Source organism: Octopus bimaculoides, chromosome 2 (genome assembly GCF_001194135.2).
Source record: "Octopus bimaculoides isolate UCB-OBI-ISO-001 chromosome 2, ASM119413v2, whole genome shotgun sequence".
Lineage (NCBI taxonomy): Eukaryota > Metazoa > Mollusca > Cephalopoda > Octopoda > Octopodidae > Octopus > Octopus bimaculoides.
Window position 1 is genome coordinate 89,376,343 of NC_068982.1, and position 12,519 is coordinate 89,388,861.

Here is a 12,519-nt window from a genome sequence, read left to right on the forward strand (position 1 = left end):
TTTTTTTTTTTTTTTTTTTTTTTTTTCATTTGTTGGGTCTGGAAGAGGGGTAGTACCCATGGCCATCAGTTTCTCCCCATATAGTAGTGAGACTGAAATCATTACTCCCTTTTTTTTTTAACCATAGGCTATGTGGTAAGAAGTTGCTTCCCAACCACATGGTTCTGGGTTCAGTCCCACTGTGCAGCAACTTAGGCAAGTGTCTTCTATTATAGCTTCAGGCCAACCAAAGCCATAAGAATGGATTTGAAAACTGAAAGAAGCTTGTCATATATAATGTGGTTGGCATTTGGAAGGGCATCCAGCTATACAAACCAGGCTAAAGCTGACCTCGCCTGTGCAAGCGCCACATAAAAAGCATTCAGCCTACTCTGCTGGGTGGTTGGTGTCAGGAAAGGCATCCAGCCATAAAAACCATGCCAGAATAGACACAGAAGCAAGGCGCAAGCCCCTGCCTGGCCAGCTCCTGTCAAACCGTACAATCCATACCAGCATGGAAGGAGGACATTAAACGATGATTATATATATAATCAGTAAATAATAAATTTGAAAAAGCAGGGGTTATCCCATAGTCCAGCCATAACTATCTATCTGTAAATAATTTCCTAGGTGTTACTTTAGATCTGGGCTCTGGAGCATACAGGCCCTATCATAAGCCAAACGAGAAGCTGTCTTATATTAACACAGCCTCCTGCCACCCACTAGAATCGTCAAGAACCTAGTGAAGGGTGTAAGAAAAAGGATCTTGAATCTATCATCTAGCCAAAATATCTTCAACATCACTACCCACTACTGCAACGAGGCACTGGCATCGAGTCGGTTTAAGGACTGCATCTCCTGCATGCCAGGCCCTAGGACCCAGAAAAGGAAGTGCTGCAAAAACATTGTTTGGTTTGCCCCACCCTTCTTACTTAACATCAAGACTTGTGTGAGAAGGATTTTCCTTAGATTAATAGATAAGCATTTTACACACACACATCGACATACAGGCATTTATTTAACAGGCACAACCTAAGAGTCTCCTTTAGTTGTGCATCTAACATAAAAAGCATTTTAACAAGCACCCACAAAACAAGGGAGAAGGCTGATGAGAGGCTGAAGGAGTCGTCTATGAAGCTACAGTGTCACCTAGATCTGGTATCTGCATTACCAGCAATGTACCATCCAACAGCAACAATAGCAGATTAACTAGTTCTTACACCAGTATAACCACCACAGCCAGAGACGATGACTAGTCTGGGACCAATGACACAGAGAAGGTAATCGATGACAGCAGCACCACCACCACAGACGATGATGGAACAATTATCATCAACACCCATGAAGAGACTGGCCTCACACCATGTTACCACCATCCACACCCACACTTAATACCAGCAGCATCATTGCCAACCATATGACCAGAAATGATAACCACGGAGATAAAACTGCTGGATCATTGCATCATAACAACATCAGCAATAGTCTTACCAACAGCATCACCACACCCAGAGACTACCAGAGATATACTAGGAGTGCAAATATAGTCACCTCCCAAGTTTCTAAATATATCGAATCAGCCAGTACATCTTTCATATGACACTTCTGCAACCACCAGTCATCCTTCAGAGTACCAGAAAGAGGTTTTGTTACATCCCTAGCCAGCCATATGTGGCACCTCAAAGATCAAGGGACCTCATGTGATATCAGGTGGAAAATAATAGAACATCCAGGCTCATATATTAATGGGAGTGGCCGTTGCAAAATTTGCATTGCGGAGAGAACCAAAATTCTTAAGGACTGTGCTAAACCTGGTTGCATTAAATAGTTGCAAAGAAATTTTCTCTAAATATGTCCGTTTCAGGCACTACCTACTGGAAAACTGGATCTCTCAATTTGCTGGTTAGGCTATTAAGAGTCTGTAAAGAACTTTTATCCTCTCCTCCAGGGGTGATAACTCGTCCTCTTTAACGTTTTAAATCTCATTATCCTAGCGTTTTGTCATGTCTGCAAGATAGAAAGTTAAATTTTGTCTTTGTATAGAGTCTGATGAGCTGCCCACAAGGCTGTGGCTTTCGTGGACGTGAAACCATTGGTAACTATGACCAGAACTTAACTCTGTGTGTGTGTGTGTGTGTGTGTGTGTGTGTGTGTGTGTGTGCGTGTGTCTTTCTGCCAGTGTTTGTCACACCGCCACTACTTGACAACTGGTGTTGGTGTGTTTGCATCCCCATAACTTAGCAGTTCGATAAAAGAGACCCACAGAATAAGTACTACGCTTAAAAAATAAGTACTGGGGCCTGGTTCATTCGACTAAAAATTCAAAACGGTGCCCCAGCATGGCTGCAATCTAATGACTGAAACAAGTAAAAGATAAAAGATATATTTCTACTGAAATATTCTTGTTTTCAAATAATTTTTAAAACAAGGAAAACGTTCATAAAATTATTTTGTCATTATTAAAATGATATTTGGAACAAAATCACATGAAATTTTGATGAAAGATTTTAATTTAGATAACTTTAGTATTTCATCATTTAGATAGGGATGATCAATAACTACTTGCCAATATAATAGACTAAACCCCTCAACAAAATTTCTAACAAGGTGTTTATCTTATAAACCATTATTATTATTATTAATAAGGTGGCAAGCTGGTAGATTTGTTAGCATGATGGATGAAATACTTTGCGGTATTTTGCCCGTTGCTACATCCCAAGTTCAGCAGAGGTCGACTTTGTTCTTCATCCTTTCAGAGTTGATAAAGTACCAGTTGCATACTGGGGTCAATCTAATCGACTGGCCCTCTCCCCCGAAAATTTCTGGGTTTGTGCCTAGAGTAGAAAAGATTATCATCATTATTATTAATAAGGCGGCAAGCTAGCAGAATTGTTAGCCTGCTGGACAAAATGATTTGCGGTATTTTGCCTGTTGCTACATTCCGAGTTCAAATTCTGCAGAGGTCAACTTTGCTTTTCATCCTTTCAGGGTCAATGAATTAAGTACCAGTGAAACATCGGGGTCAATGTAATCAACTATCCCCCTCCTCTAAAATTTCAAGCCTTGTGCCTTTAGTAGAAAGAATGATCAATTACTAATTATGATTATCATTACTAAGGAGACAAGCTACTAGAATTGTTAGCACGTTAGGCAAAATGCTTAGGGGCATTTCATCTGTCTTCACATTCTGAGTTCAACTTTGCCTTTCATCCTTTCAGGGTTAATAAAATAAGTACCAGTTGAACACTGGGGTCAATGATATCGACTTACCCCTTCCCCAAACTTTCAGACCTTGTACCAAAATTTGAAACCATTATTATTATAGGTGGTGGACTGGCAAAATCATTAGTCACACAAAATGGTTAGTGGTATTTCTTCCTGATCTTTATATTCTCAGTTCTAATACCATTGAAATTAATTTTGCCTTTCAATCCACCAAGATTGGTAAAACAAAATACCATTCTATCACTGGAGTCAATGGTAACAACTTGTCTTCAAAATTGTTGTCCTTGTGCCTAAATCAGAAGCATTATTCAGTCTCAGGAAATTAAAAGTTCTCATAAGTCTTGCAGATTTTCTCAGATGGCAGGTCTATTCCCTTCAAAAGATAAGTCTGTAAACCACTGAATATAATAGGAGGGGGTTTGTTGGTACTCTCTGCAGACTGACATTCAAGGTCACCAATCCAAGCAAATAAAATACTCTAAAATTATATACTCTTCCCATTATTTAGCAGTGAGCTGGATCCAATTCATGGTACCAATTGATGGCTGTACTTTTGAACATGGAACTTGCAGCTTGTAGTTCTTAACAGAAAGGCACATGCAAGAGGATGCATTTTGTATCTTTTGAATTAAGCATTTTATACAATGTGCCTTGATTACATTAGGAACAGGTACTAGAATTTCAGAGTAAGTTCTGATGCTTCAGAATCCAAAAAGATAAATAATGTGCCCATGATCCCCAAGGGATTAATGAAAATATTAGAGCAACAAAGTTAACTAAACAAAATACACTGATGTTTATTTTGCTGACAGAACAACCTTTACATACTTCATGGCACTGTTTTGTGCAATTTTGTGACTGGCCACAGAGGCTTGAATTTAAAAGAGATAAAATTATTTAGGGTAAGAAAACTGACACCAAATCACAAACTTCTGATCTTTGATCGAAGACAGCAGAAAAAGGAAAACAACGATGTTAAGTTAAGAAATCAAATATTTCTTAAGTGTCACATTTTTCTACCTTAAACAGAGTTGAGTAACTAAGGCAGAAACTGGACCCATCAATGGCAATCACTAAAAGTCTTATTTGAAGCAACATCCTTGCCTTTTCAAGCTTTTCATTCTTCCTGAATGAGTAAACTAGATGTACCAGTCTAGTTTAGGGAATAGGCAGTGATTAGATAGCCTATATGAAACCCCAAATTCATGGGGTCTTGTCACTGTCAAATTATTCAAATTATTTCAATACAGAATTCTTTATATATGCTTCCAAGTTCAATACCTCTACTTGATCTTTGAGTGTGTTTAACAGTATACTCTAATCTAGCATTTGAACAAGACACTGGTTCCCACTCTATTCACAGCTTTCCTGTGAAACAGCACATAACAGATATTCAAGTTAAGTAGTGACTGCAACAGTTTTAGCAGTTTGAGAGGATGTATAAGAGTGATGAACACCACTCCTGTCCACCAAGACTAACTTATGAAAAAAAAAAACTAAAAACAACTGAAGTCTAAAAGGAGCACTGTGGAAATTGAAAGGTTTTGTTAGGTTTTCTTCTTTCAGTTGAAATAGGAGATGAGGGAACGAAGATGGTAAGATAGATAAAATTTTACCTCACGGCGGATGTTCGAAATTTCAAATAAATCTCCAATTGAATGTCCAACTTCCTGGAGATTTTGAGACATCTTCTTCTTCTTGGCTGGGCCATTATCCATGATTGCCTGTAGAGATAAAAACATAAGAGTGGAGTAACTTTCAGAGTGTTGAAGGGTAAAAAATAGAAAAAACATAGCAGTAACTATTGAATCAGAAAATGTGTTTCTTTCAATACAATGTAAAGCTTTTATAAAAGCAAGACATGGTTGCCCAGACTGACTTCAGTACCTTACATGTACTTCTTTTACTTGAGCTGGGAGCAATTAAAAGTAAAAATAAATTGAAGTCAAAATTAAACATTCAAAGAAGGCAGCAACAACCAGGTAGAGTCGAAAGTTTTTTGGGGATTTTCAATGATGTTTACAATTTGTATTCCCATGTTATACCATTAACTTGATACAACTTGTCTAATTAGAGCCATTTTATACTACCTGTGGGAAAAAAAGACCAAGTGCAAGGACAGCAGCAAAAGAAATTAATGATGTGGAAGACCAAGGAACTGTCACAGAAGAAGCAGTACAAAACTGGCTCACATACTTCAATGTAGGTGACATCAGCCTCGAAGACAAACCAAAGTCAAAGAGACCTTCAGTTGTGGAAGACGACGCTTTACTTGAAATAGTTAACAAGTACTCCTAAGCACAAGTACTCCTACATTCTCAGGAGAACTTGGTTCTTCAAAAAGCAGTGTCGAACACCACCACCATAAGATCAACCTTATGAACAGACAATCAACAAATGAACATTTGCAAATAACTGCTGGCAAATCTGCAAGAGTTTGAACAGAAGGTCATGTGTGTTTGGTGGAATTTCAAGAGGGTGTTCCACTTTAGGCTTGTCCCAGGCAGTCATGCTGTGAACCCTAACTTTTGTGCTCAACAACTGCAGCAAGTACATGTTGCTTTGAAAGCCCACTGCCTGACGTTGGTCAACTGAACGTGCACACACCTACACCATGACAATGCCCAAGTACACACTGCAAATGCAACCAACTGGAGGAAGTTGAGAGACTGGAAGTGCTGCCTCACCCTGACAACAATCCAGATCTTGTACCATCAGGTTACCACTTTTTCAAAAGCATGTTGCTTTTCCTGAACAGACAGGAGTTCAACAATGTGGATGAAGTTGAAAATGGATACAGAGAGTTTTTTGCCTCTAAACCAGCCAAATGGTATATGAATGGAATTGAGCTTCAGGAACAATGATGGCAACAGACAATAGAATATGACAGGATATATTTTGATGAATAAATGCTTTCCATGTGTAATTTGTTTGAAATATTAATTAAAGCTTGAAATATGAAAAAAAACAAAAAAACTTTTGACTAAACTTGGTAAATAACAAAAGACATTTAATCCAAGAACTCAGTATCAGTTTTTTTGTTAACTTATTCAGAATAGGAGTTTTTACAACAGAACCTGACGGAAGCTACAAACATGTTTTGTGGTGAAAGCAGGCACCAACTAGATGTAAGGAAACATGACAACAGAATAAGAATATAGGTAAAAGATAGATGCAGAAAGAGAGTAGGAAAGAATTATATAACTAAGACAAGCTGGGTGACAAGTGTACATAACTTGAAGGGAAGCGAAAAGCAGGTTTGTTAGTGTTCTGCAATGAGAGTAAGTGGAGTGGAAAGTATTTTGGATTGTGAAGCAGTATGTCAGGGCAAATCTAGATGTAGTTGGGGAATAGCACACTTAACCTTACTAATGTTGATAAAGAAGAGGATTAAAAATGTTATAAGAAACTGTGGCATGCAGAAAATATAAGTGAGAGAAAAAAGGAAATACTACCAAGTGTACTTACAGAAGGATTAGCAATTGAATTGGACAGCTTTATGGTTAAAATGGCCATAATGGATATGCTTGGGATGACATAAATATATTTGTTTAAAACTTAATATATTTTAAAGCTGAAGAAAAATCACATTTAACTTACAGTGTAATCAGATCCCATTGCTAGTACAGCATGGCCTGTGAGGGTAGCAATTGTGAAAATATGAGCATTTTTCACACCTTTAGCCTGTACAGAGAAAGAAATAGAAACACATTTAAGCAACAAATATTCACACATTTGAATAACAAAATAGTTAGCCATACATTTTGAATATATTTTGATATATAGTATAAGAAGCTAGGCACAGACATGGCCTGGAATAGACACTATTTCTGATTTTGCAGTTTGATGCACTGGTGTAAAGATGTCTGCTTAGCTCAAAATGTAATCATGCACCATAGAACTGACCAGGAGAGAAACATGGACTTATCAATTCAAAGAGAGCAACGTAAAGGAATGGTCTCAAACTTGATGATGGTCATATAAAGGACATTGTCACTGGAAACTGAAGGGGCTTCAAATGAAACAGTATATCTGATGTCATGAATGGAAAAAACTTCTCCTTTGACACAACCCGTCATAATGATGGCTTCAATCACATAGAGCATAAGAGCTTTGACCATTATAGAGTTTGGGGGCATCCAAATTTCATAATGTGTGTGCTCCTACTTTCAGTTGCAGATTGTGAGGTTAGATACTTGTGGGTTGAAAAGAACTGAGAAATTATATTGGAAAGCAAGCAGCATTCATGATGTCAATTACATTTCGAACTCAATTGTATCATCAACCCGGCAAGTATCTGTTAAATGAGAGTGACATGATTATCCTTCACAATATCATTTTTGGGAGCCAGGACAGCACATTGACAAAGCCACTTGTGTTTATAATAATTCTGTGAGAAGCTAAGAAACTTTCAGTAGCATTTCTTCAGATGTGTCAATGACTGATGAACAATATCTTGGTATTTTGACATCTCATGGCTCAGTGGTTAGAGTGTCAGACTTATAGTCGTGAAGTTGTTGGTTCGATTCCCAGACCAGGATGTGTGTTCTTGAGCAAGACATTTTATTTCATGTTGCTCCAATTTACTCAACTGTAGAAGTGAGTTGCAATGTCACTGGTACCAAGCTGTATCGGTCTATGCTTTTCTCTTGGACAACATCAGTGGCATGGAGAGGGGAGGCTGGTATGCAATGGGTGACTGCTGGTCTTCCATAAACAACCCTGCCCAGACATGTGCCTCGGAGGGGAACCTTTTAGGTGCAATCCCATGGTCATTTGTGACTGAAGGGGGTCTTTAACCTTTTGACATTTCTACTGACTTAATAATATGTTATAATTCCTGAGTGTACTGATTTCATTTTGTGGTATCACAAGTTCCTTTAGGAAGGGCATGAAAACCGTCATACATCTTAATCTTTTGACACCAGACCACCTCTGGTTCTATGATACACAACTGTTCTGTCATGATAATACTATATAACACAGGGCCAAAAGTGCAATTTCCTTTCCTTTTTTCATTAATTTCCTTTTTTTAAGGTTATAAGCATTTCAACCCTAAACAAGTGATCCTATTATAAAATGTGCAAGCTCAATCAACACAAGACAATTACTCACAGATTTGGAGCCATGCTTTCAATATGTTCACCAGCATTCTGGTCTATGATCAAAACAAGAATAATTACAAACCTGTTCTTTCATGTAACACAACAAATCAGCCATCACCATTCTTCCTTCAGCATCAGTGTTACCAACACGAACCCTGACATTGGAGCGAGAGGTAACGATCTCATCGGCAACATAGCCATCTATAAAAGAATTGAAAGAATACATTAGGAAAATAGCCAATAAAACAGTTATGAGCATCAGCATCAGCATTTAATGCCCATTTTCAATGCTGGAATGGGTTAGATGGTTTGACTGGAGCTGGCAAGCCAGAGTGCTGCCCCAAGATCCAGTCATCTGTTTTGGCTTCGTTTTTACAGCTGGATGCCCTTCCTAATGCCAACCACATTACAGAGTGTACTGGGTGCCATTTACAAGTCACCAGCACTGGTCACAATTTCACTTAGCTTGATGTGTCTTCCCAAACACAGTGTCACCAGAAGTCTTGGTCACTTGTCACCACCTCCATGAAACTTGCAATATATATATTAAATAAATGCATATTTGTTACACTTTATTATACTCATAAAACAGGAATGTATGTCTATGTAGTTGTAGATCCACCAAATTTCCCTTAAACTATACAATGAAGAGCACAGGTCTATAAATCTTAAAAGATATCATATTCTCTCCAGCCAAAAAAAAAGTCAAATTACAGATCAGTGAAGAAGCATTTAAATAATTGCCTTACTGTCTTAGAAGCAGACACTGAATAATGTAGTCCTAGATACACTATTTCAGAATAAAAGATGGATGGTCATAACTGAACAATATTTGATTAAACAGAATTAAAAAAAAAGACTATAAAATTAAGAAAATTGATCAGAAAACCTTAATAAAAAGGCACTAAAATTCAATGTAATAATAATAATCTTTAAATTTGTAATGTTATTTTAAATACTACATGTCTATCTTTTTGTCTGTTTCCTACAAATTCGATTATTCACAAAATTAGATTTTAAAGTGTAAGAAATTGTTTCACAACTAGATGCTCTTCCAAATAAAATGAGAGATTATTAAGAAAGTTAAATAAACAGTAACAAATAAATTGAACCTCACTAAAAGATGCAACAAACTGAATTTGGCTGGACAATGTGATCAGATGCCTAGCAGTTCACCATCATTTAATGTCCACTCTCCATGCTGGAATCTGATTTAGTATGGTTTCTATCCAGTCTGAGGATGTAATGGGTGCTTTACATGTGCCATTAGCATGGGTGTCATTTACATGAAACCAGCAACAGCACAGCTACAATTCCACATATACCATTCGCAGGACGCTAGCAACAACATGACTATGATTTCACTTGGCTTGATGAGTCTTCTCAAGCACAACATATTGCAAAAGGTCTTGGTCACCTGTCATTGCCTCCATGAGTCCCCAACATCTGAAGATCACACTACCAGTAATGGCCACGGTTACTATTCATGGATGCCATTCACATGACACTGGCAACGGCCATGACTAAGACTTCACTTGGCTTGATGAGTCTTCTCAAGCACAGCATATTACCAAAGGTCTCAGTCACTTGTCATCACCTCCGTTAGACCCAACATTCAAAGACCGTGCTTCACCATCTTGTCCTATGTCTTTCTGGGTAAAAGCATAAAACTCTGAAGGAAAAACAAGCTATTGATATACGTATGAGCCACTGGAGAGCTTCTATATAAACAGGTGACTTGCTAAAACTAGTATGCAAATATCTAGCAAATCACACCTGACTGACTTTAAAGAGGACAGATACACTGGATACATGCCCTAGATACATCATACTTGAAAAAGAAAAATGGGATGGCCATGAGTGGAATACCTTTAATTGTAGGTTTCCCAGATCAGGAACCAAACATAAACTTATATAGTTCCAAAAGATATAAATAAAAGGTAATAATCGTTTTGGTGGATCTAAAATGTGATGCTCATGCTTTCGTCAAAAGCTCTGAGAAGTGAAATGTCAGCAACTCAGCTAAATATTGAGAAAAAATTTTGCTGCCACCACCACCGATGACAACAAAAATAGTTGATATTCATCAATCACTACGTTAATAACAAGTTAGTCAATTTTGCTAACCAATTCTGTGCAAATATACAGTGTCTCAAAAGTCACTGATGGGTTTCCAATTTTTAATAACTTCCTTAACTTTACGAATAAATGCATGAAATTTAGATATAATATAAAGGACATAATCAAAATTAATATGCACAAGTCAAATTTTGCAACACCACTACATCATATGTGAAAAATGACATCGTTTAAACGGCAGCCATTTTCAGCTTCATATGCCCGTGCTCTTTCCAAAACTTGCACAATAACACCCTCAAGGGTTTCAGACCCCTCTTCTGACTTCTTTATTGATGTTCTCCTTCAGTTTGTTGACGTAAAACCCTCTCTTTCAGGTATCCCCACAAGAGAAAATCAAGGCAAGTCAAATCTGGGGAACATGAAGGCCAGTTAATATTGCTGTAGCAGGAGATTATCCTCTCTCCAAAGCAATGGTGTAGGAACAGCATTGTTTCTCTTGCAGTATGAGCAGTTGCCCCATCTTGCTGGAACCCTTTTGTGAGATCTACTTCGAATGGCCTTCACATTCCCTAGACTTGACTAACCCAGATTTTTTCTTGTGGAAATACCTGAAAGAGAGGGTTTACATCAACAAACCGGAGACCCTGGTGCAACAAAGAGAACATCAGTAGAGAAATCATAGAAGTGGGGTCTGAAAAAACTCTTGAGAGTGTTATGGTGCAAGTTTTGGAAAGAGTACAGGCATGCAAAGCCAAAAATGGTTGCAATTTAAGCGATATCATTTTTCATATGTGATGCAGTGGTGTTGCAAAATTTGACTTGTGCATATTCATTTCCATTATATCCTTTCTATTGTATCAAAATTTCATGCATTTATTTGTAAAGTTAAGGAAGTTATTAAAAATTAAAACCCATCAGTGACTTTTGGGACACCCTGTAGAAGCAAAAATAACAGATAACATTGACTGATAAAAGTGAGAAACAGACAGACAGCCAACTAGCCAGACAGCTTACCTGGTCCAACACTATTTCGTACCATAGACATGGATCCTGTTACTTTTATGCCTTTAGGTTTCAAAATGGATAACACCTGCAGTGAAAGACAGATTACACAATTATATGTAAATTCGAAAGGGGAGTTAGAGACACTTATTACACACCACAATCAATCTTCAAAAGCACTCACTCGGTTTGGTTCAGCACAGCCAAGAATGATGCTCCACCTGCTTTGCCCAACAGAGTTTGACCCAAAGTTCACCCAAATGCACACAGCCCAGATAGGGATTCAACTCACCCAATAACACTCCACACACACACACTGTGGACAACCTTAACAGCCACTACAATAACAATGAAAATAAATTTCTTACCTTAAAGAACCCAGCTACTGCTGCTGCTCCACATTTATCACGGTGCATACCAGCCATATGGCCACCAGCTTTGATATCGTGGCCACCGGTGTCATAAGTGATACCCTGCATAAGCACAAAAATAAAGTTAAAAAATATTTGATCACATTAATAATCTTTTCTACAATAGGTACAAGGCCTGAAATTTCACAGGAGTGGTTAAGTTGATCACATCAACCCCAGTATTTCACTGGCACTTAATTTATCAACCGTGAAAGATTGAAAGGCAAGGTCGATCTCGGTGGAGTTTGAACTCAGAACATAGCAGCAGACGAAACACCGCTAAGCATTTTGCCTGGCATGCTAACGATTCTGTCAGTTTGCTGCCTTAATAATAATAATAATCCTCATCATCATTTAACATCCGTTTTCCATGCTGACATGGATTGGATGGTTCGACTGGGGTCTGGGAAGCCAGGAGGCTGCACCAGGCTCCAGACTGATCTGGCAGTGTTTCTACAGCTGGATGCGCTTCCTAATGCCAGCCATTCTGAGAATATAGTGGGTGTTTTTACATGCCACAGGCACAGGGGCCAGAGGAGGCTGGCAACGACCACGATTGGTTGGTGCTTTTTAGGTGCCACCGTCACAGAAGCCAGTCAAGGTGGCACTGGCATCCACGTACAGATGGTGCTTTTTACATGCCACCAGCACAGGGATCACAACTACAATTTCCATTTGATGTTGATGTACTTGACTCAATAGGTCTCCTCAAGCACAGC

At 38.3% G+C, this 12,519-nt stretch overlaps 1 protein-coding gene across 1 annotated transcript in view; it reads right to left on the reverse strand.

The window, feature by feature from the left end:
* The window catches only part of LOC106874439 (putative aminopeptidase W07G4.4), a 47,749-nt gene that overhangs the window by 5,710 nt on the left and 29,520 nt on the right, over positions 1–12,519 (reverse strand). Inside the window, exons 10-14 of the mRNA XM_052965859.1 lie at positions 11,759–11,863; positions 11,403–11,478; positions 8,392–8,510; positions 6,805–6,888; positions 4,769–4,928 (exon numbers count right to left, since the gene is read on the reverse strand). Coding sequence (XP_052821819.1) covers positions 4,769–4,928; positions 6,805–6,888; positions 8,392–8,510; positions 11,403–11,478; positions 11,759–11,863 — 544 coding nt within the window. The remainder of the gene's footprint in view (positions 1–4,768; positions 4,929–6,804; positions 6,889–8,391; positions 8,511–11,402; positions 11,479–11,758; positions 11,864–12,519) is intronic.